Source organism: Schistocerca serialis, chromosome 7 (assembly GCF_023864345.2).
Source record: "Schistocerca serialis cubense isolate TAMUIC-IGC-003099 chromosome 7, iqSchSeri2.2, whole genome shotgun sequence".
In the NCBI taxonomy this organism is placed as follows: Eukaryota; Metazoa; Arthropoda; class Insecta; order Orthoptera; family Acrididae; genus Schistocerca; species Schistocerca serialis.
Window position 1 is genome coordinate 291,455,574 of NC_064644.1, and position 25,817 is coordinate 291,481,390.

Here is a 25,817-nt window from a genome sequence, read left to right on the forward strand (position 1 = left end):
CCATAGTTTTAAAAGAAACTAATGGTGAGTTTTGACCAAAAATTCGAGAACTTCTTTTTCAAGTCCTAAATATAAATATCTTTGTGACAGCATCAGTATTTGGTAAACAAATGTCTGACAGTGCAATATATCTGAAGATGTTTTCTTTCCCAGTGAGGAAGAAACTTCTGTATTATTATTAGAATAGTATGACTGTCAATGTGAAAGAACTGTATAGAACTGTATAGAACATTGTACTTGAAGACAGTGAACTTGTTCATCTGGTGATCCCAAAGGGATAAACTGCACGGGTGCAGTTGTGGGATGTACATGGCTTTTGATGTTGGAAGCACTGTGTGAGAAGATTTTCTCATCTACTTCTGTTGAATGGTTTTGATGTCAATCTCCACTTGGGAAGCAATATAATTAAGCTGAAGTCTCTAGTGCATAATCAGTTCTTCTTGCCAATGTTTAGCAATTAACTGATAGTAGGAGGGATGTGAAATCAAATGAACACATAGGCTCAGTTGTGCGTAAAGCAGGTGGTAGACTTCAGCTTATTGTTAGAATACTGGGGAAGTGCAAACAGTCTACGAAGAGATTGCTTAAAAATTACTTGTGTGACCAGTTCTAGGATATGACTCAAGTGTTTGGGACTCATACCAAATAGGACTAAAAGGGAATATTGAACTTATACAGTGAGGGGCAACACTATTGTCACAGATTTGTTGAAATCCGTGAAAGAGTATCACAGAGATACTGAAGAAACTGTACTGGCAGACTCTTCAAGGCAGATGTAAGATATAGTGAGAATGTATTTTGACAAAGTTTCAAGAACTGGCTTTAAACGAGGACTTGAGGAACGTACTCTAACCTCCTACATATTGCTGACATAGGGATCGTGAGGATAAGATTAGAATAATTACAGCACACACACACACACACACACACACACACACACACACACACAGAGGCATTCAAACAATCATCCTTCCCATGCTCCATACATGAATGGAACAGGAAGAAATCCTAATAACAGGTTCTTTGCGACATACCCTCTGCTACGCACTTCATGGTGGTTTGCAGAGTATAGATGTAGAGATAGATGTAGAAATATGCCTGATAAAAATAAAAATATTTAGAGCATCACCTGTGACAGTCTGAAATCCTGCTGAATTTTGTTTTATATTGCATTCCCTGTTGAGTACATTATGTGAAGGAAGTTCATTCATTTTATGTGCATGGTGTAAACAACATTATGTTTTAAGCACTTATGTACACATTGTGATTATTGTAAGAATTTTGATCCTAATAATGAGTTACTTATTATTTTCAATTAATATAATACACATTTGTGAAAGATTAAACTAAAAAACAAAATTATTTTCAATTAATAAAATGCATGTTTGTGAAAGGGTAAACTAAAAAGCAAAGAAATAATTTAAAACATAAAATTACAGTTTATGTCATACAACAAATGAGTGGTCTTTTGGCAGAATGAACTAAGTGACATTTAGTTAGTTTTGAGAAATAAAAGACTGAAGTTTTGAGTTTACAGCAACTTATTTATTCAAAAATATTTATGAATATACATGTGGTCTGGTGCATAATGGGCGTGAAAAACTTTTACAAGCATTTTGAGCATTGCAGCACATTATTTAATTACAGTTTGAAACTTAATACTACAGAGAAACAATGTAAAATGTCCATGTACATCAGGTTATTTTGTTGTCACATCACATTAATGCACTTCAGTACAAAATATAAAGTAAAGTTTTCTTGTTTTTATGCTATATTCATATATAGATCTATTTGGCAACTGAAACACATAGATATAATTTCAGCATTTATGTAATGCAGCATTATTAAGCAATTTTTGGAATTAGGAGAGAACATTGGAATATACTTACGGGAATGATTATGCTTCCCCATTACTCATCTTCTTCATTACTATCACTGCATATTTCTGATACTTCAGCCACTTTGACACCCTTATAGAATTCATGGCATATTGGGGGTATGTACATTAGAAGGCTTTGAATATCTTTCAGTTTCTCAGGGCATAGAGTGCCCGCTAATGGATACAGTGTAGGTAGTGTAATTTGACTTAGAGAACAGTGGCAAGCTTTTAAGCTTTTATTTAAATTAACTGAAGAGTATTCTTCCATGTCATTGTGGCTGTATTTGTACTCCATTAACCCCGGCTTCTCTTTTGAAAATCTCATTTCCTTAATCCTAAGCCACTCAATGTTTTCTCCAGAAAGATTTACTTTTCTGTTAGTCATTGCTTTTTCATGTAGCATAGTACTTTTGAAGTCACTATAATCAATTTTTACAACTTCAAATTTACCTTTCTTCACTCTGGCATTCTCAATAATATTTCTGGATAATGCCGTGGTTTCCTATCTATATCCCCAAAATCACCGTCATTCGGAAGATACGAGTTGACCAGGTTCAGCAAATTTGTGCTTAATTTCCTCAGTGTTAGTTTTATCACTCTGAGCCAAATACATCCAAATTGTCATAATTTTAAAATTCCTGTTTTACTCCCCATACGAATCTGACCATACTACCATCCTGGGACCAATATCATGAGATTCGACATACTTCAATACACAAGAGCCTACCTTTTGAGCTCCCCTTGAAGCAATACTTTCATTCAAGCAGTGCATTACTGCCTTTCCACTTTTAAAGTCATGAATTCCAAGATTAAAGCAGGAGAGTTGACGTTTATAGTATGCAACACCTGTTGTCAATTTTGGCAGCAGTAATGCTTTCTCCAAATCAAATGAAAAAACTGTAAGATTATCTTCTGTCTTGGAGTTCTGCATATCCCTTTTCAGACAATCTCTTGCAGCTTCAGCCTTCCTGTGGTGCAATTCCTGCTCCTTTCGTAATCTTTGTAGCTTCTCAGTGTCTGCCTCACCAGCTCTAAGTGTCTCCTCTGCTGTAATTAGCGTGTTTAGCCTGTCACATGTTTGACATGTATCCTTTTGAGGAGGCTTGAAACTGAGATTGAAGTCTTGTCTAAATACTTTTTCGTACAGTGATTGGCTGGGAGGTTTAACATTGGGATCTTCTTCTTTCAGCGTATCAATGAATAATCTGCATATCAAACTAAGATTAAGTCTACTGTCCAAGTACTTTTTTGATGAATCTCTTCCGCAATAGTGACTCGATGTACTGGGAAAACTATTAATGTGATTATAAATGTGAATAATAACTGAGTGAGCACTTTTATTATGAGGTATGTGTTTTCCATGCTGGTCCCATAAAGAGCTTGTCTTTGCTTTGGCTTTGGCTCGCTGCACCCTGCTGCCAGAAATCTGTAGTGTCTTTAGATAAGTTTCTTTGCACGCCTTCACATCATTTCCATCACACTAGGGATATAATAGTTCCTAGAAAACTTCTTCTTGTCTGTTTTAGAATGCTCCCTTTTGATGGGAACATTTTTAACTGAACCATGTATTATTGATGTCTGCACATGCCAAGACCCACTTCCATAAAATGTGTCAAAAAACTTTCTTTTCTCCTCACAATTTATTTTTTACCAGCATTTTTGCTTACATTAACAATTAAAATCAACAAATGTCTTTCCTGGGACACTCTCTCCTTTACTGTTAATGTAAGTTTCCCCACTATTTTGCTTCTTCTTCCTTAGGGTTTTCTTCCATTGTTCCCTGTTTCCTTTTTTTTCTTTTATTGCCAGAAATTTCATGTTCATCTGAAAAACAAATTACTTAGATCTACAAATTCGTTTTCAAAACTGATTGATTAAGAATGCCAATCATGAGACCAAGTTATGATATTCAATTTCATTACTTTGGTTGCTGACGAATTTGCAAAATACAATTCTTTCAGGAACTGTTCTGCCAGAGTGAACCATCTCCACATTAAATCTCATTTCCTACCCTAAATAAAGAGGTATTAGTTTCCATGGGGTCAATTTTTTCTCTCCTCTGATTATTTATGGCAGCACTGGCCGAAATATCAACATACACTCACTGTTGATTGTGCAGTAACCTTAGATTTACTACTTGGGGGTCATGGTTCATTCTGGCATGTGAGGTAAACAACATAACCTCCTATTAATGAGTTTATTGTATAATCTAAAGTATCATTAGTTATTAAAATCCACTTACCATTTGATGATTGAGAGGCACCATCACTAGGTTTATATACATCAGAAGAACTAGAACTAAATGACTCGTCTTCACAATTATCATCATTTTCTGCCATTGCGTGGGAACGTGCGCCTGAGCTATATACTGCGGTAGCCATCTTGTGATGCTGCATGGTTCACTTTGGAATAAGAGAATGAATAGTACCAACCTTCTGCCAAAGAAATCCCTTGCTACAGCAACGAAATGAGGCGAGTTGTCAGATTGTTCGTTTTGTCATAAGACAAAATGAAACCCTATAATTTTAAAATCGTGAAGAACTCAATTTTTTTGAAATGTCGCTTAGTTCATTCTGGCATAAGACCACTCAAATATAAGTAAAGCAAATAACTACTCTAATAATAATTGTTTAGATATTTTGATTAGGTATGTTGAAAATACTCTTAACAGGACATTGTGTACAGCATATTTTTCCAAAATGGTACTTCAGAAACCAGCTTTATTATTTACCGTCATTTCAAAGATATTCCCTCCAAACATAATATGCAAAATTATCTTTTGGGGTGTGCTTGAATCCTTAAAACTGAAACTGGGCACAAACAAAAAATATGTATTGCATTATCTTGCTCCCTCTACACACCCGCCACATTTCATCAAGCTCATTTATTGACACATGGGAATGATCCCTTTTGCCTTTCGAGTGGAATTGATGAAGAGATCATTTCTCTCACAAAGAAGTTGCCTGGTTTTCATTGATTCATTTAAACTGTTTGTTTGAATTTTTGTTGTTTGACAAAGCACTGAATGTTATTTGGCAGGGAAAATGTCACTATATGCAGCCCAGTGCTGTCATTTGTATTTTATTAATTTTGATGTCATGTTACATAACATATTCCTTTTGTGTTCCTTGTTTGATTGGATGAATTATCTAGCCTGGAAAGTTCATAAATCTTGTATGGGAGGAGCAAAGAATTGCTGTTAATTCAAAATTCGAGTTGACTTGTTAACAAAAACAGAAATCCTTTCACACAACTTACATATTTACTTACCCTTCAGATAATAAATCCTGTAAAGGAGACAATAATCTGCTGTTCATTCAAAATTAGAGTTAATAACACATTCAGAAATCCAGAAGTCTTTCTTTTTTTTGTCAACTTACCTGTTCAGATCTCAAAATTTGTCAGGGAAAACGCCAAAACTTTGTCAAGAAATCAAGGAATTGTCAGGGAATTTCATTTTCGGAAGCTTGTGGCAACCCTTAGTGTGTACTGCTTCCCACCAACTCTGACAACTGTGCATCACATGCCTATCCCGTGCACCTGTCACCCCTTCCTCCCTCATTCCTACCCAACACCCACACTAATTCTTTAAACAGTTGATCTCCCATACATAAAACAGATAGTTCTTTTTTATGCATCCAGTGTTTATGGCTTTCATAACTATATGTCATACAGTGATATAATTTTGCACGAACACTCAGTGGTATATGTTGATACTGTCAGAAAGATGTGTTTGGAATACAGTTAGTAATAAAGAAGTAATAAGTTAAAACATCTTGTCTGACGGTGAAGTTTTAGTGCATGAAGAGCAAAAATGAAGTGAGCAATACACATTGTTCTGTCCACTATTTTGTTAGGGATGTCAGTAAGAAAAATTTGGAAAAGATTTGAAATTCTGTCTGAGGTCTGTTAAGTCACTGGGGCTGGCCTCAGTGACCAGAGACGGTTGTCATGTATTTGTGAGTTATGCTTGTATGAATGTGTGTGTGTTTTCTTGATGAGAACGAGGTCTTGTGGCAGAAAGTTCAAATGTATAGCAGTCTTTTTGATGTGCTTGTCTGCAACTCAGCAACTCCTCTGTATGGTGAGTAGCAGTCTATCCTTTCCAAACCAAGTGCTAGTCTGGATCAGGTGACAGAGAATTTAGGTTCACTCTGTAAAGGATTTACCAGGGAAGACACCGTGGTTATTTTGGGAGGGCCAGGGAACAGTATCGACAGAGATCCTGGGTACAGTATAGAGTGTGACCTGGTAAAGATTGCGTCGGCATCGAGACACACCAATGTCGAATTTGTATCTGTCCTGAGATGCCATGACCGGTCTCATTTGAACTCTTCTGTTGGGAGAGTTAATTTGGAGTTGGAACGGCTGCTTGGGTCGGGTGCGGGGGCTCATATTGGTGTGGTTCCTGTTGATTCTCTCAGTAGGTGGGACTATACCAGGCATGGCCTACATCTCAACAAGAAAGGGAAAGGTAAACTGGCTGGGGTAATAGGAAATTTAAGGGGAGGGAGGCACTGCCATGAATGGTAAAATACCAGTGGTTACACGTGTTTGAGCAGCACCTTTTTTAGGATAGGTAAGACAGAAAGATGTCAAGTTCTACGAGAGGTCAGGATTGAAACAAATCTTCAGTTTAGGAAAGAAATTAAACAGCACAATTCTAGCACATTGGATCACCAATCACAGCTGTCAATTATAAATTTTCACCAATCACCAGAAATTTTATCTCCACCAAGTTGTATCTCAGTCCTAGGTAATTGCATTGATGAATTACAGTCACCCAACCCAGTTGACATAATCTGCCTCTCTGAACACCATGTGACCACTGGTATAGGAACTAGGCCTAAGCACAATGAGAAACTCAGACAGGAGAGTACTACAAATGTTAGAATAAGGAAAGGTCCTCATAAAAGTGTAATTAAAAATAATGTAAGTATATTTTATCAAAATATTGGCAGTTTAAAAAAATAAAATAGATGAGCTTCTGGTTTGTTTAGAAGATTTAGAAGCTGAGGATGAAATAGATATACTATGCCTGTCTGAGCATCACATTGTTACTGATATGGTTAAGGTAAATGTAAGGGGATATAAGCTCTCTGCACATGTAATTAGAGAAAATATGGAGAAAGGAGGAGTTGCCATATATGTCAAAAGTTATCATTGTGCAAAAAGCATAGAAACAAAAGAGTTTTGTGGAGAGAAACATATAGAAGCATAAGCCTGTGAGCTTAAATTAAATAAAGGCACATTTATAATTGTAACTGTATATAGGTCCCCATCGGGAAATTTTCATCTATTTCTGAAAAATTTGGACTTCTTGTTGTGCTATCTGTCAGACGGGGAAGCAAATTATTATTTGTGGGGACTTCAATGTAGACTCTCTGAAAGAGGGTAATAGAAAAAATGACCTTGAAGTATTACTCAGTTCTTTCTATTTGACACCCGTTATTGATTTTCCTACTCGGGTGGTAAAGGATAGCAGCTCACTGATAGATAACTTCTTTATAGACCAAGATAAGTTTACCCAGATAAATGCTCAGCCTGTTGAGAATGGTCTTTCTGGTCATGGTGCACAGCTAGTTACAATATATGACATAGCTCCATTCAGCAGTACTAAACAGTCCTCCAAAGTAGTACGTTCAGTCAACGATTTAACAATTGCAAATTTCAGGGGAAGCCTACAGCAGTTAGACTGGGATGAGGTGTACCATGAACCTGATGCCAATGTAAAATATAATTTATTTCATGACACTTTTGTAAATGCATTTGAAAACTGCTTCCCCAAGAAAATAGTTAAATATACTCATAAGAAACCATGTAACAAACCATGGCTTACTAAGGGTATAAAAATATCTTGTAACTGGAAAAGGGAAATGTGTCTGACAGCAAGAAAGAGTAGTGACCCAGAAACTATCAAACATTATAAAAACTACTGTGCTATATTAAGAAAAGTTATTAAAAAATGCAGAAGTATGTGTATCATGTCTGAAATCAGCAACTCTGATAATAAAATTAAAACAATTTGGAATATTATTAAAAGAGAAACAGGTCAACCAAGAGCACAGGAAGACAGTATTACCATCAAATCGAATGAAAACTTTACGAACAAAAAGTCAGAAGTTGAAAATATTTTTAGTAATCATTTTCTAAATGTTGTGGATATAGTAGGATCCAGGTGTTCATTAGAAGATGCTAGGCTGTTAATGGAAGAGGCCATACCTATGCAATTTGATACAATTGAAATCTCACCCACTTCTCCCTCTGAAATTAGGAAAGTAATAAACTTGCTTAAAAGCAAAAACTCACATGGAATTGATGGCATTTCCAGCAAAATACTAAAAGCTTGTTCTCAACAGATAAGTAAGATTCTCAGCCACCTGTGTAATAGAGCTCTGGAACAGGGCATTTTCCCTGATAGACTGAAATATGCTATTGTTATACCTTTGCATAAAAAAGGGGATAGATCTGATGTTAACAATTACCATCCAATCTCCCTTCTAACAGCTTTATCCAAAATTTTTGAGAAAATAATGTATTCAAGAGTAGCTTCACATATCTGTAAAAATGAAGTACTAACAAAATGTCAGTTTGGTTTCCAGAAAGGTTTTTCAACAGAAAATGCCATATATGCTTTCACCAATCAAATTTTGAATGATCTGAATAACTGAACACCATCCATTGGGATTTTTTGTGATCTCTCAAACACTTTTGATTGTGTAAATCATGAAATTCTGCTAGAAAAGCTCAAGTATTGTGGCATGAGTGGGACAGTGCACAGATGGTTTAATTCATACCTAACTGGAAGAGTGCAGGAAGTTGAAATAAGCAGTTCTCATAATAAGCAAAGATCAGCACATTCCTCAAACTGGGGAACTATCAAGAATGGGGTTCCACAAGGGTCGGTCTTGGGTCCTTTGTTGTTCTTAATATATATTAATGACTTGCCATTCTATATTCATGAAGAGACAAAGTTAGTTCTCTTTACTGATGACACAAGTATAGTAATCACACCTGACAAACAAGAATTAACTGATGAAATTGTCAATAATGTCTTTCAGAAAATTACTAAGTGGTTCCTTGTAAACAGACTCTCACTGAATTTTGATTAGACACAGTACATACAGTTCCGTACAGTAAATGGTATTATGCCATTAATAAATATAGACCTTAATCAGAAGCATATAGCTAAGGTAGAATATTCAAAATTTTTAGGTGTGTACATTGATGAGGGATTAAATTGGAAGAAACACATTGATGGTCTGCTGATATGTTTGAGTTCAGCTACTTACGCAATAAGGGTCATTGCAAAAAATTGTAATATGTGATACAATGGAAGTGCCCTCAGTGATGTGTTCACAGTGGTTTGCAGAGTATGGGTGTAGATGTTGATGTCTGCCAATGCTCTGTTTACCTTCAGTGCTTTGACAATAGTATTAGATTTCTGTCTCTCTTTCTGTTATCAACTCTTGCTTAAATTATTCCTTTTTATTGTGCTGTGTTAAAAGAATAGTACTATATCATAAAAAATACAAGTTAATGAGTATGTTTTCCACGGGACGGTGTGAAATGAGATTTATTGCAGAACTTATTTAAGTCTTCATTTTTTGTATAGTGATGGATGTACGAGAGAAACATGTTGATGATGCCAGTAGATGGAAAGCAGCTCGTTCCGCATTTGAGCAGAAGATGCGTGACACTGAAGAAAAACTTCATGGTCTAGAAAGAGAACTGAAAGAAAAGGACAGTCACTTGACATGTGTGAAAATGCAGCTGCAGCAGATAAAAGAGGCGATGGATAAAATCATAGGAGAACTTACTTCAGTAAGTATGAACAAATGGATTTGTTGATGTCTACATTGAACAGTGCATAATAATATAAGGATACTGGTACAATGTTAGAGTTTTATAACATTTGTACTGGAACTGTACAAAACCAAAATACATTGAATGTTACTTTTTGTTATTAAATGCATTTTCTGTTTACATGACAGTATCCAGTAGTGTGAAAAATTTTCTGATGTAAAACTTCACTAGGAACGAAAATTTAAACTTTATAATGATAAATACAATAAGAATGATAACTAGTAGGAGATGTTAGCTTAGAGCTCACAGCAAGCTTTTGTAATATGAGGATTTGTTTGACCTAATTTTATTTGATTCCAGTCTCTGGGGCTTCCTTTCATTAGCATGCTACCTTCAAAACATCTCTTGACTAGCTCTGACATCCTAGCTACATTTCCAAAGTATTGGAGTCAGTGATGTTCCTTTTTAACAGATTGGGAGAAAAAAAGAAACAGAACCTGAAAGTTGTAAATTACAGAGTGGTAAATAAAACTATTAGGCATTATATGTAAATGAAAATAAGTGATTTGTTGATAATATTAAGAGAAGGAAAGTTGCTTCTCACCATATAGCGGAGATGCTGAGTCACAGATAGGTACAACAAAAAGACAATCACAATTATAGCTTTTGGCCATTAAGGCCTTCGACAACAATAGACAGACATAAGCGCGATCTGCGACTCAGCATCTCCGCTATATGGTGAGTAGTAACTTTCTTTCTCATAATATTGTTACATTCCATCCTGGATTTTCCATTGTTAGATTTGTTGATAAAGGAGAAATTAAGCAATGTAGTTCAAGAGATGATATCTAAATTTGTAGATGGTAACGATATGCTGCTAGACAAACAACAGCTTCATAGGCATGGTAAAATATGAGGGCTGTTCGCAAAGCAAGTTCCGTTACTGTCTGGTGTGTGGGTTGCAGAGTGATTTTAGCATAGCTGTGTCACCCAGCTCAGTACAACTCTGGCAACGACATGAAAAGATTATTGAACTGCTTTTTACACTATTACTGTAAATAAAAAGAGCCACTATCATCAAAATTCCCATTGTCTGTGGATTACATACCGTAATCCATTCTCTGTGTGTGAAAAACATGGAAGCTGTAGTCAGTCATAGTGAACTTTCTGCAGTATACAGAGAGAACAATGTGAGCGATATTGCTGTAAGACAATAGTGCCTTTTGTTTTGGGCAGCTCAGATGAATGCTGTGGTGATGTTAGAAGTACATAGCTATTTGTTTTGACAAGTGAACATGTTCCAAAGATTAATGATGGAATGGAGATGATTGTTGGTTCACAATTACAGAATTCTTAGTCAGTTTCCCATCGTATGTCGTGGACAACGGTATACAAACTTGCGACTGATAAGCTTGATTATCACAAATTTTGTGCATGATGGGTCCTAAAGCTTCTGACTGATGTTCATAAATCAGAGAGGTTGGGAGCCATGTTAATATTGGTATGCTGCAGAAGGAGATGACTTCCAGCTTCAACTGGGAATTATTTGATCATCCACTGTATAGCCCTGATTTGTCACCCAATGATTTTCACTTGTTTCCCAAGACGAAAAAATGGTAAAGTTCTCGGCAGTTTGAAGATGAGAGTGAGTTAAAGGAGAGTATCAAATCATGTAAAGCTGCTCTTACATTCTTCCAGTCCATATGTGGCATAACAGCAAACCAGTGCTTAACAGTATTTGCTAAACCAATTGGTTTAACCAGTACTGCTCTTACATATATATATTTTACTGGTTTTGCTGCTATAGGACTTGAAAATGGGAGCTTTACAAAGAGAAATAAATCTGGCCATATGCCTAATATGGATAATGTGTCTTGTACACTTTTCAGATATTAAATTTCCTCAGTTATAAAATGAAAAAAGTAACTTTGAAATAATAACAGCACAAATTCAGATTACTTCATTTTATTATCTTTTTTGGCATGTAACACACCACTTAACAATGCCTAAACTCATCCAGTTTTGTTTTAACAGTTAAGCTCATTTCACATTCATGCTGAAGTAACCATTGCTGCATTGCATTTCCACATTAACAAGCAGGTTATCACTGTTCATGGAAGCCTTTTCATTTGTTCCACCAAAAGAAGTTGCTAACCAACAACCATCAACCTGTGTCTTCCAGTTCCATGAATAATTCCGCCCGTCTTTCTGTGAATGAAGTGAACCACTAAAATACCTGTATCTTACAATCTGAGAAAATACTTTCAACATGTAATCATAGTTTCTAGTTTATTCTTCAGACCATTTATGCATGAGTGCATGCGACCACTTCTTTTGGATCCCCTTACGGAACTCCTAGCTCGCATACATATGCATGACCAGTAGTGTTTAGGCATTGTTGACATTAAATAGGCAAGACACCACACCCAACAGACAAAGAGTGCACTCACTTTCAAAAGTTTCAGGAAACAGTGAAACATAAGGAGTATGATTATTACTACCTTGTAAAACCAAAAGTAGCAGTACTTCTTACAAACTCAGCTTGACTCACAGGCAGCAAAATTCTACAGAGAGGGCAAAAAAGGTAAAAACTTCTTCCTTGGTATGGCAGGTGCCTTAATATAGGGGACAATTATGTAGAAAAATAGCTGGCACTTGTAGCTGTAAGTTGTATATAAAAGCTGTCAATGTATGGGCTTCTTTATATAAATTGATGGAACTTGCTTTCTAAATAGTCCTCATAGACAGAGATTCGCGATTGTTTGAGATGTGGAGTGTTGAAGAGAAGCAATGGCTGTAATAAACAGTGCCAACAGTATTAAGAATAATGAAAATAATAATAATAATAATAATAATAATAATAACAGTAAAAAGAAAGCATGTTAGTAAAAAATAAAAAAACAAACAGAAAATAGCCGACAGCTTAGTGTGTCTGTCTGTCACATGGAGGCCTTGGGCTCAGTATCTAATTCTACTAGAGATTTTTCCTTAATGAAAGGATTCACACATGGACCACCATTTAGACTTTTAGGGACATCTTGCATGAGAATAAGTGGTTCCAGTCTTTAAAACCAACAGTAACAGGTTGGAGTACATTGTTTTGCTGAAGAAATACATTCCACATTTGTGAATGTAAATAAACTGATTTCATCCACAAAGAAAATGTTTCTAAAGGTTCCTGCTTGCATCAAGACCTACAAAGAAAAACCACCAAATGTGCCTGTACCTTCCGAACCAGTGTTAACTCATTGGGGTATGTGGGTCGAAGCTGTGTTGTTTTACAGTGAACAGTTTGAGGCCATTAGAGGGGTAGTAAATGACTTCAATAGTGCAGAGGCTTTGGCTGTTAGCCATTGAAAAGGAGCTTTTAATGATTCCTGTATAAAAAACAGATTAAAAAAGACATTGCTGTGATTAGCATGCCACATTTTCCCCATGTACCTGCAAGTATTAAAAAGATTGAAACTCAAGGTTTGGTGTTGAATGAATCTATTCAGTTAATGAATAAAATTATTCTAGTGAACTCCTGATTGCCAGAGGTATTCCCAAGAAAACTTAAACAAAAGTTTGAAAACATTTTAAACAATAACCCAGCCTTTGAACCCTTGTGCCAAATTGATAGTTTTATTAATCAGTTGGGTGAACCTTTACCAGAAACAAAAAGTGCCAACATAGGACCCAAATTCAAATACTGCCCAGTTACCTCAGTTGCTGTAGAATGGTCCTTTCTGCTTATAAAAGTGTTTTGAGTGATTAAAGACACAGTCTTACTACTGAACATTGGGAAAAGTACATGGTTGTTTATGTTTACAATAGTACAAAAATGTAAAATAAATTGTAAATGATGCTTTGGTCCAGTAGTATTAATTAAAAGTTAATGCTGTTCAAAAAAATTCATGATTGTATGTTGTTTTTTAAATAAAGTATTATGCTGTTTTTCAGCGTGCCCCTCTGTGTGCAATACATCTCGAAGTCGGTCCTGTACATCTCGATTTTTTCACTGCAACTCACTCGCTTCGCATCCTTTCGTTACCAACAACAACAGAAAAGAAGGAATAATTCTTGAAACACCGTATGCATCCCCATTTTGCAGATTTTTAGAAAATAATTCCAGTAAGGCCTAACCTCTACCAGAAAGTATCCAGAAAATAATATCAGGGTTTTAAATGTACCGAGTTTTTGCATGGCCAGCACTCTTCCTCTTAACTGATAAGCACAGGTTCAACTTTGAGATATAATGCATGCAGTAATTACTATGCTTTTTATTATTTGATCTAGCATATTTTAATACTTTTCATGCATTTTTGCGCATTTTTTGTGCATATTTGCATGCATATTTTAAGGTTTTTGTTACGCATATAACCCAGTCTCTAGTAATAACAGTTGACTGCTTTCCTGTTGGTGGCATGTATCTTTTCTCTATTTATTTATGCTTCTACAGCCTTCAGTTCATTCTCTAGCAACTCCTTCTCAGTCATTTTGAACTTTCTGCGGGTATCATTTTTTAGATGTCTGTACTCCATTTTGCATGCTTCATTTGCTGTAATTTCATATTTTGTACTTTCATCAGTTAAATTCAATATCTCCTGTATTATTCAAGGATTTCTACTAGGCCTTGTCTTTTTATCTATGTCAATCTCTAAAGTCTTCCAACGATTGTGATCCAAATGGCAGTTATACTCCATGCGCGTGTCCACAAAGCTTTGTCTGTACTCTTCTATCATCCTACTAATGGCTATATATGCGACGGAGACCAGGAAAATCAGCACACAACCTCAATGTTTTCCACCAACAATGCTTGAGACAAATTTTGAAGATCAGTTTTCATGATCACGTTTAATGTTGAAGTGCTGAGAAGAAGTGGTCCACACAGCCTACACAAAATGATTGCTGAAAGAAGACTGAAGCTTTTGGGGCATGTTCTGTGCATGAAACATGGAAAAGTCCCTAGATCAGCCTTGTTTTACATTGTTAGCCACTGCAAGCAAAAGACATTTTTAGCTGCTCCACAATTTTCGAAAGTTTGAGTGCGATAAAGTGACACTGCAGTGTTCATCTTTGCCATATCAGTGTAGAAGACATCACATATTCAGCCAAGTAAAGAATCCAAGCAATTTGTAAGTTTATTTACATATATAAGCTGACTGCTGAATTTTCATTTGTGTGAGGCTGCCTGTGCCACACAGGTCTGATTTAAAATTTTGGATTCTAGCATTCGGCTGTTCATTTTGTTTTTGCATAATATTTCATTGATTGTATCAATACTCATGTATCATGATACATCATGTTTTTTCAACAATGGTATGACTGTTGTTATGGTCTTCACTCCAGAGACTGGTTTGATGCAGCTCTCCATGTTACTCTGTCCTGTGCAAGCTTCTTCATCTCCCAGTACCTAGTGCAGCCTACATCCTTCTGAATCTGCTTAGTGTATTCATCTCTTGGTCTCCCTCTATGATTTTTACCCTCCACGCTGCCCTCCAATACTAAATTGGTGATCCCTTGATGCCTCAGAACATGTCCTACCAACCGATCCCTTCTTCTAGTCAAGTTGTGCCACAAACTCCTCTTCTCCCCAATCCTATTCAGTACCTCCTCATTAGTTATGTGATCTACCCATCTAATCTTCAGCACTCTTCTGTAGCACCACATTTCGAAAGCTTCTATTCTCTTCTTGTCCAAACTATTTATTGTCCATGTTTCACTTCCATACATGGCCACACTCCATACAAAAACTTTCAGAAACAACTTCCTGACACTTAAATCTATACTCGATGTTAACAAATTTCTCTTCTTCAGAAACGCTTTCCTTGCCATTGCCAGTCTAATGGTATGACTAAGTCTGCTGAAACCTGTGTGTGACATTATCTATTGCTGTGGCTGTCATTATATGACCTTTGATTTTCGTTTTAACAACAGTACTTCTCATTCACCAGAACCACAGTCTTGTGAAATGTCATTGGTGACCAAGCTGTTTAGTGCCCAACAATTTTAAATCCATCCATTCATCCTATTTTTTCAAACATTTACGAGTGGCGCAAAAAACTCATATGATATTGTCAGTTGTAATCTTATGTTTGTGTTTTAGAAACTTTTGACCTTAGTATCCAGGGGTAACAGTCTGGATGATTGACTGATCTGGCCTTGTAACATTAACCAAAATGGCCATGCTATGCTGGTACTGCGAACAGATGAAAGAAACGGGAAACTACAACCGTAATTTTTCCTGAGGGCATCAGCTTTACTGTATGGTTAAGTGATGATGGTATCTTCTTGGGTAAAATATTCTGAAGGTAAAATAGTCCCCCATTCAGATCTTAAGGTGGGGACTACTCAGGAGGACATCGTTATCAAGAGAAACAAAACTGGCGTTCCACGAATCGGAGTATGGAATGTCAAATCCCTTAATTGGGCAGGTAGGTTAGAAAATTTAAAAAAAGGAAATGAGTTGGTTAAAATTAGATATATTGGGAATTAGTGAAGTTCGACGGCAGGAGGAACAAGACTTCTGGTCAGGTGAATACAGGGTTATATATACAAAATCGAATAGGGGTAATGCAAGAGTAGGTTTAATAATGAATAAAAAGAATAGGAGCAGGGATCAGCTACTATGAACAGCATAGTGAATGCATTATTGTAGCCAAGATAGACACAAAGCCCATGCCTACCACAGTAGTACAAGTTTATATGCCAACTAGCTCCGCAGATGATGAAGACATTGAAGAAATGTATGATGAGATAAAAGAAATTATTCAGGTAGTGAAGGGGGACAAAAATTTTATAGTCATGGGGGACTGGAATTTGATAGAAGGAAAAGGAAGAGAAGGAAAAGTGGTAGGTGAATATGGAATGGGGGTAAGGAATGAAAGAGGAAGCCACCTGGTAGAATTTTGCACAGAGCATAACTTAATCATAGCTAACACTTGGTCTAAGAATCATGAAAGGAGGTTGTATATGTAGAAGATGCCTGGAGACACTGGAAGGTTTCAGACAGATTATATAATAGTAAAACAGAGATTTAGGAACCAGGTTTTAAATCATAAGACATTTCCAGGGGCAGATGTGGACTCTGACCACAATGAAATGTTGATTAAAACTGAAGAAACTGCAAAAAGGTGGGAATTTAAGGAGATGGGACCTGGATAAACTGAAAAAAAACCAGAGGTTGCACAGAGTTTTAAAGAGAACATTAGGGAACAATTGACAGGAACAGGGCAAAGAAATTCAGTAGAAGAAGAATGGGTAGTTTTGAGAGATGAAATAGTGAAGGCAGCAGAGGATCAAGTAGGTAAAAAGATGAGGACTAGTAGAAATCCTTGAGTAACAGAGGAGATATTGAAATTAATTGATGAAAGGAGAAAATATAAAAATGCAGTAAATGAAGCAGGCGAAAAGGAATACAAACGTCTCAAAAATGAGATCGAAAGGAAGTGCAAAATGGCTAAGCAGGGATGGCTAGAGGATAAATGTAAGGATGTAGAGGCGTATTTCACTAGGGGTTAGATAGATATTGCCTACAGGAAAATTAAAGAGAACTTTGGAGAAAAGAGATATGGGATCTATCACTATTCATTCACTTGTCTGTGAGTGGTGAGTCAGCGATAGGTCTAGGCATATACAGGGGACAGGAACCAAGGAGAACTCAGAATGTTACACCCATCCTCCTAACCAACGAGTTGAACATGCTGTCTCCCACTGAAATTGAAACTGAAACACTTCACCAGTTGGGAAATGTGCTGAATCCAGTGTCAAGGGAGGCAAACACAAAAGTATAGGGGTCTATTAGCCATCGGCTGTTCAGATGTGTGGCGAATAGTGGTATCCATTAGGGAAATCACAGCAAGGGGTGGGAAGGAAGGCCATGTGCATTCCGTTTGTGTATTGGGCCTTATTCAACATGTTGAAGAGGCTATTCCGGCATCCATTGAGGGAAAAGGATGTAACCAACTGCAGGTTGTGAAGCATGTTGGGCCAAACAGTGCCTTTCATCTGGATTCCGAGGTTTGACTTGGATCATTCCAGTGACTAGCAGATAAGGTTGAGAATACCAACCTTATGAACTGTCAGTGAAGCTCACAATCTGCATCATTGTCCCCAGAACAGACTGTGGCCCCCTGGTTCTGAGTCCAAATGAAGGCTTGTAACATAGACTGTGAAGAGTCTGTGTCGAGCTAGGCTGTGACTTCCTGGACCTGTGCCACTGCGTTGTGAGCTACAATGCGCCCTAAGAGGTCCAGGTGTGCACCCTTCATCTGAGGCTGCCACCCAGGCACCCCACAGATGAGAGTGTAAAGTTACTAGTGGTTTACTGCCAAAGTATTTGCAACAGAGTGCCAAAATTTGGAGTGCTTCTAAAACACAGTGAAGCTCATGTAATACTAAGCACAAAACTGGTTGAAACATGAAGTTGACTGCAGTGACATTTTGGGGAAAATTGAAGCGTGTATCAAAAGGACAGGCTAATGAGAAATGGATGTGGTGTATTAGTATCAGTAGAGAGAAATTCAAATCCACCGAGATATAAATTAAAGCTGCATGTGACATTGTCTGGGCAAGACTCAGTATCAGGGATGGGCATAAAATTATAATCAGATTCTTCTGTAAACCACCAGGTCACCTCATGATGTAACCAAACCATTAGAGAAAACCTATTTTGGTAGCAGATGAGTCTCCTAATCATTCTGTATCATTGGAGGAGACTTAAAATCTCCAACAATCAAATGGTACAGTACAGTTTTGTAACTGGCGGGCATGGCAAGACATTGTGTAGAACATTGCAAAATGCCTTCTCAGAAAACTACCTAGAACAGATAGTTTAGAACCCCATTCATGATGAAAATATGTTAGATTTAATGGCAACAAATAGACCTGACCTCTTTGAGGGTTTCTACATCAAAACTGGTATGAGTGATCATGATCTGGTTGTGGCAACAGTGATTACTAAAGGAAAAAGGACAACTAAAACAAATAGAAAGATGTATTCATTCAGTGAAATAGATTTTTAAAAAATCTGTTGTGTCACATCTCAATGAGGAACTTGAAACTTTCAGCACAGGATAGGAGCTTGTAGACTTACAGTGGCTCAAGTTCAAAAGAACAGTTGACCCTGCACTGGATAGATATGTAGAACAGTTCATAATGGAAGAGACCCTCCATGGTATGCAGTCACCATAAAGAAACTTCTGTAGCAACAGAGACTACTGCATAATAGGTGTAAAACAGAGCATAGAGCTATAGATAGAGAGAGATGCTGAATTATACATGCTTGGCTGTCAAGACAACAATGTGGGCAGCCTTCAGTTACTACTGTAGCAGAATATTGTCAAAAGATCTTTCACAAAACTCAAAGAAATTCTGGTCGTATGTAAATGCTGTTAGTGGCAGAAACTGAAATTGAGGGTATCAAAGTAAAAGCTGAAACACTTAACTCCATTCAAAAACTCCACACCCAATAGTTGGAAGATAGCACAGGTTACACCTGTTTGCAAGAAGGATAGTAAAAGTGACCCATATAATTACTGTCCAATGATTTGTTGTAGAATCTTAGAACACATTCTGAGCTCAAGTATAACGAAGTATCCCAAACAGAATTACCTCCTCCATGCCAACCAGCACAGATTCTGAAAACACTGATCATGCGAAATACAACTTGAACTTTTCCCACATAACATAAAAGCAGTCAGGTAGATGAAGCATTTCTTGATTTCCAAAAAGCATTTGACTCAGTACTGCATCCATACTAATTGTCAAAGGTACAATCATATTGACGTGATTGATATTGTACTCCATCAAGGATTTGAAATGTTGTATCTACTTTACTTCTACTACTAAACTATTATTATTGTTCATGTATGTAGTGACTGACTATGTCCATGACTGTAAAAGTTGTTATGGACAAATAAACCATTATTATTATTATTATATGAGGTATCAAGTGAAATTTGTGACTGGTTTGAGGATTGTTTTGGTAGAGAACACAGAATTTTATTTTGGATGGAGAGCCATCATCAGATGTAAAAGTAACTTTGGCACCTGGGTGTAACACTGTGTAGGGATCGGAAATGGAATGATAGCATAGGCTCAGCCATGGTTAATGCAGGTGGTAGACTTTGGGTTATTGGTAGAATACTGTGAAAACACAATCAGTCTACAAAGAAGATTGCATACAAATCACTCGTGTGACCCATTCTGGAATACTGCTCAAGCTTGTGGACCCTGCACCAAATATGACTAACGGGAGATATTGAACATATACAGAGAATGGCAGCACAAATGGTGATAGGTTTGTGTGACCCATGGGAGAGAGTCACAGGGAAGCTAAAGAAACTGAATTGACAGAGTCTTAAAGATTGACATAAATTATCCTGAGAAAGCCTACTTGCAAAATTTCAAGAAATGGCTTCTAGGAATATACTACAGCCCCCTACTTATCACTCATGTAGGGATCACGAGACAAGATTAGACTAATTACAACACACATACAGGCATTTGAGCAATCATTCTTCCTGTGCTCCAAGTGTGAATGGAACGGTAAGAAACTATAATAACTAGTGCAATGGGATGTACCCTCCGCCATACACTTCACAGTGGTTTGCAGATTAGGAATATAGATGTAGATGTTTTGAAACCAACAGATGGATACAGAAGTAATGGAAAACCTTGTAACACCTGCATGCATGGGCAAGAATTGTGAGGGCGGCCACGGGTGAACTGTTCTTATTTAGGTACTCTAAGGTATCTTCCACAAATGTTAAGATTTCATGTGATATATCCCTTACTTCAGTTATACACTTGAAATGTTCACCAGGTATACCATTAAAAAGTTTTATTTGCAACACAAGAAATAACTTCAGAGATTTGGTATTTTTTGTTCATCATTGGAATTAATGACTTAGCCTACCACGTAGGAGCAAATTCAATTGTGTGTTATGCAGATGACATACCACTGCTCAATACACACCATGACACAATAGAACTGCATCAGGCAACACAGGAAAAACTAGAACTAGTAATGAATTGGTTTTCTTCTAATGAACTCCTATGTAATCCTGATAAAACACAAGAACTAATTCTGGGTTTAACTACAGCTGTTGAAAGCAAATCAGTAAATTTGTTAGGATTCCACATTGATTCAAAATTAAACTGGGAGGAACATATTAGCCATATCTGCAAGAGAATAGCAAGGGTGTGTTATCTCATTTGGACACTGACAGACGTAGTCACTGATGAGTATCTAAAGGTGGTATATTTTGGCCTGTTTCAATCTCACATTCCCTATGGCATTGTTATGGGGACGTTCTTGCTTTGTCAGTGAAATTCTGAAAATTCAAAAAAAAGTAATCAGAATAATGAGCAAAGTTAAGCCCAAGGATCACTGCCGCCCCCTCTTTATCAAGAACATGATATTAACTGTTGTGAATCTATACATCTACACAGCACTGCTTTATGTCAAAAGTAACTTAAATGAGTTCAAGATCAGAGAGAACATACATCCCCACAACACCAGAGGCACATACCAAGACACAGACTCACAAAGACTGCAAACTCACACAAAATAATGAGTTTAAAACTCTTCAATAAACTTCCAGCATCTGCTCGGCCACTGACCAGTAATATTTTCAAATGTAAGATTTATGACTAGTTACTCAAACACCCATTTTATAAGATAACAGAATATTTTGAAATAATCATTGACATTAGTATATAAGAATATTCCTAAAAGAAGTGGAATTAAATTGTAAAAACTTTACTGTAAAATTATTATTAATTGTATATTTAATGTTCAGACCAGTGGTCAATGGTGAATAAACTGAACATAATAACTGACTTATGAAGAAAAAGGAAACACACACACACACAAAAAAAAAAAAAAAACTTTCTCGACTGAGTGAATGCTTAAATAACTGAGTTCCAAAAGTGACAGTCACAGGTGAAACCCTTTACTATCTGCATGAATGAAGTTTGTTACAATGACACTAAGGCTGGCACTTTCCAAGTGTGGGAGACGCAGCAAAAACAGAGTACCAGGTCCTGTCCACTTGGCGGCATCCTGTTAGCAGAGTGTCACGTCATGGTGATGGCTATGGAAAGAGGAGGTGATTGTGGTAGTGTGTTGTCCAGGCAAGGTCTTCCCAATGACTGTGCACTGGAACTGCTGGCTAACATTGCAGCGTGAGCCTAAATAGTCATTTTGTGGAGTGACACCTATGTTTAGTTGGTTCAAATTTAATTTTGGTGGAAGTAGGAAATGGTTAGGCTTGCATGCACTGATTGGGGCTGTGCATTTGCCTTGGAGCTGCTGCTGGCTTGGGCACTGATGTCACCTTCTGTTGATCAGTTAATGAGTTGTGTGGTTTGAATTTCCACCTTGCACAGAATGGAGTACTGCTGTGATGATGTACATTGTGCAAGTAGCTGTCTGTTGCACTTGTTACCATAGCAGTTGATCCACTCCCCCTCTAGAATGCAAGACGTGAGGAAGAGCAGGCTTCTGAGTCTTCCTTGATGTGCATGTCCATTGTCTCCAAGAGAGGGAGTCAGGATGTTGATCCACTTCCATGGGTGATGCCTGAAATGCTCATTGGCCATTGTCATGGGTACTGTCCTCACCTGTGGATGTTGGCTGCACCACTTATAGAAAACTGAGTAAGGCCTTCTGTTGGCGGAGAAGGGTCCTGTTGAGGTGAGACTTGACTGATGTGTCTCAGATGATGGGACTCGTCCAGGAGCTCTACTTCGACTGTGGCAAGCAAGTGCTGGAGTCATGTCTCCAGTGAGGGCGGCCGCATCTCAAAGTCATAGTTAGTATTGTGTATGGAAAACCTGTGATGGCGAGATGGCTGGGAATGTGGCTTGATTGCAGAGGGGTAGATGACTGGTAGTTGTGATCAGTGAGCGTGGGCATGGGGTCTTTCAGCAGGTGATGTGCATTCTTTAACTGTAGCTCAGTAGGATGAAAGGAAAAAGGACAGGACTTGTCTCATTTTTGAAGGTGTGCACAAAGTTTTCTGCCAGTTCTTTGGATACTGGATGAAAAGGGATGACCTGCACAAGAGCAGTACAGCTAGTGGTGCAGAAATTGGAAAATTCAGAAGAATTAACTGTGGGCTGTTATCTGTAACAACTGTTTCCAGGAGACCCTCAAGGGCAAATATGTGAGCTAGTGCAGTGATGGAATGGGTGGAGGACGTGGGGGGTCATCCCAGTCACAAATGGGAAGTTTATTCTTGTATCTTGGCAATGAGCCAGCAGGAGCTTAAAAAGTGGCCTGCAAAATCGAGATGAAAACAGGACCAGGTGGTGGATGTGGTGAGCCAAGGAAAGCAGTGGTGAGGAGGGGTGGGCTCGTTGCTCTGACTTGTTGAACATGAAGACATCATAGCCATGATGTTTGTGTCCATATCACACCAATAAACATGCTGCAAAGTGAGCCACTTGGTGAACACCACTCCTCTTCGTGGCCCTTGTTTAGCAGTGTGAGCATTCTCTGACAAAGTGTTTGTGAAATGATCACCCATGTGTGCCCAGTGTCCCCTTGGATTGGAACACACCTTGGATAATGGAGAGCTTGTGGTGATGTCCCCAAAAAGCCTGAACTTTAGGGTGTTGTATAACCTTCTTGTTGCTGTGCCAGCCTTGTCGTTGGATGTAGGATTTCAATTTCTGGAGTACGAGTTGGTCTCAGTTTGGTGGTTGACCAGTTGGGCATCCAAGAGGAGGCTTGTGACACTGTCTTTGGTGTCAGTACCTATGTGACAACACACAAATGGATCAATGTTGAAGGCCAGCTCATTTCTTGTAGGCAGGTAACAAGAGGTCAGCATTTTCATGATGAATAGTGGGCTTGTAGCAGACGTCATATGAATACTTGGAGAGGAATAATGCCCCACATCTCGTGGTTTTGGTCAGAACTGCAGCTAAAGCCTTGAAGATTGGTAATAAGGGCTTGGGATCCACCTGTAATGTGAAGGAGCACCTATAAAGAAAGTCATGAAATATCTTAATGCCAGAAGTTATTGCTAATGCCACATGTTCTGTTTGGCTGTAATTTCTCTGAGCAGGATTCAAAGTCTTTGATACAAAAGTGAGTGGGCATTGTACTCCGTTGGAAATGTGGGAGAGCACTGTAGCTATCTCATAGTCTGATGCGTCTGTTGCAAGGAGAAGGGTAGCTCCAGGTCATATGCAGTGAGGCCACGAGGCATGTGGGCCAGAGCAGAAATTGCCTTGAGACTGTGAGTGCTTTATCACATTGAAGAGAGAACTATCAAGGTACATCCTTTCACAGGAGGTATAGGAGTGGTTTTGCAAGTGCCACCACATGTGGAGTGAAGTGACAGTAACACTTTATTTGACCTAACACAGATTTGAACTGGGACTTATCTTGAGGCACACGTAGCCTTTCTATTGTGGCTACATATTGTGGTGTGGGTTGAATGCCTGAAGCACTAACAATATGTCTAAGATTTACCACTTTTTTGATAAAATATTCATCTTTTTTCCAGTTACAATGAAGATAAGCTTGTTCAAAAACCATTTAAATTCTGTGTGAGAGCTGCCGTATCTTTTCCAGCTACCAGGTTGTCATTGAGATAGTTTACGTACAGTCCTCATAAACTAGCACAACAATTATTTGAGGTATTGTTAGACACTGGCTGGAGCACTGGTGATAACAAAAGGCAGCTGATTGTACTAGAATAATCCAGACAGCATGTTAATGACCAGTACTTTTTGGGAATCAGCATCCAAAGGTAGGTGTGGGTGTGCATCTTTACGATCAACCTTTGCAAGTATCTTTCCACCCACTTGTGTTGCCATGATATCTTCCACCTTTGGAATGGCATACAAATTGACAGCTGATTGTGCATTGACCATTACTTTGAAATCCCCACAAATTCTCAGTGCCCCTTTGTGTTTGACTAAGATGACTATCTGTGTTGATCATTGCCTATTGGGGATTGGTGTCAGAATTCTGTTACAAAACTCTGAGCTCAGGGGCTGTAATATGTAATAATCAAGAGGTGTGGTTTGGGAGAGGGGGATGACTCACACTGAAGCATGCAGGGAAACACAGGCGAATGTGTAATTTACTTTATTACATCGAAGGTACACTGCATGCATTCTGGTGAACTCGGCAATGGAGCCACACACCATGCCAATGCTGGGATCTGGAGCCTAGTCGTCTCCAGCCTTGTGGACGTAGCACTCCTATTCATGCCATGGCTAAGTGGCATGCATTAACTGTGCCTGTGGCACAGAACGTGGCTGACTGCTCCCTCAAGCATGACTCAAGGATGCCATTAAGAGTGCTGAAGAGAAGCAGCTGACCGTTGTTGTTGTAGTGAGCCTTAGCAGTTCTGGCTGTCCGCCAGTTAGCTGCCAATATCCATCATCAAGAGGTCATCATGGTTGGCATGTAACTTAAGAAAAAAAAAAGGAAGAAAGAAAAAGATGCAGACAAAATGGCAACACAACTGCCCACTTTGAACTTCTGGGCTTGCTTATTTATACACCTCTCCCTCCACCTCTGACGTAGTTCCTCTAGAGGGGACATGTGGGGTACTCTTTGATGATTACAACATCAGCTTTCCTCAGCCTGCTTCAGTCCCTACACGCAGGTCATTAGACACTGTTGTAACTGCAATGCATCAGTTATTCACAGCACGTCCGTGCCCTGTGCTGCCCTGATTACTTCACATTTGTATACATTGCCTGCCAGGCTGTACCTTCTAGCCTGTGAGCGGTATCATAAACCTGCCCCGTAGAATCGTTAGCAAATTATCAACATTGTCTGCGCCTACCATCTGCTGTGCCAATTGGTCCCTTAACTACTGCCTTCCAGCTATACTTGCATGAAATTCACAAGGATTCCCCAAATCCATGCCTGTACTTATTTGTGGTACAGCTTACCTCCTCTCTTCTGAGAAGACTCATCCTGAATCTTCAGCATCATGTTCTAACTGAACTACTCTAATAATTTACATTTTGAGGAAAATCTCCAAAATTCACCATACAGGATTTCACATTGTACTATGACCATGTATCCATTATCATACCCATATACACTAATTAAGGCCTTAAAACTAATTGCTTCCACGAGTAGTGCCCATCAACCATTCTATTGGTAACTAGT

The 25,817-nt window shown here is 38.1% G+C and overlaps 1 protein-coding gene across 1 annotated transcript in view; it reads left to right on the forward strand.

Moving 5' to 3' along the window:
- Positions 1-25,817, forward strand: part of LOC126413335 (myosin heavy chain, clone 203-like) — a 235,317-nt gene that overhangs the window by 57,094 nt on the left and 152,406 nt on the right. Inside the window, exon 4 of the mRNA XM_050083246.1 lies at positions 9,495-9,703. Coding sequence (XP_049939203.1) covers positions 9,495-9,703 — 209 coding nt within the window. The remainder of the gene's footprint in view (positions 1-9,494; positions 9,704-25,817) is intronic.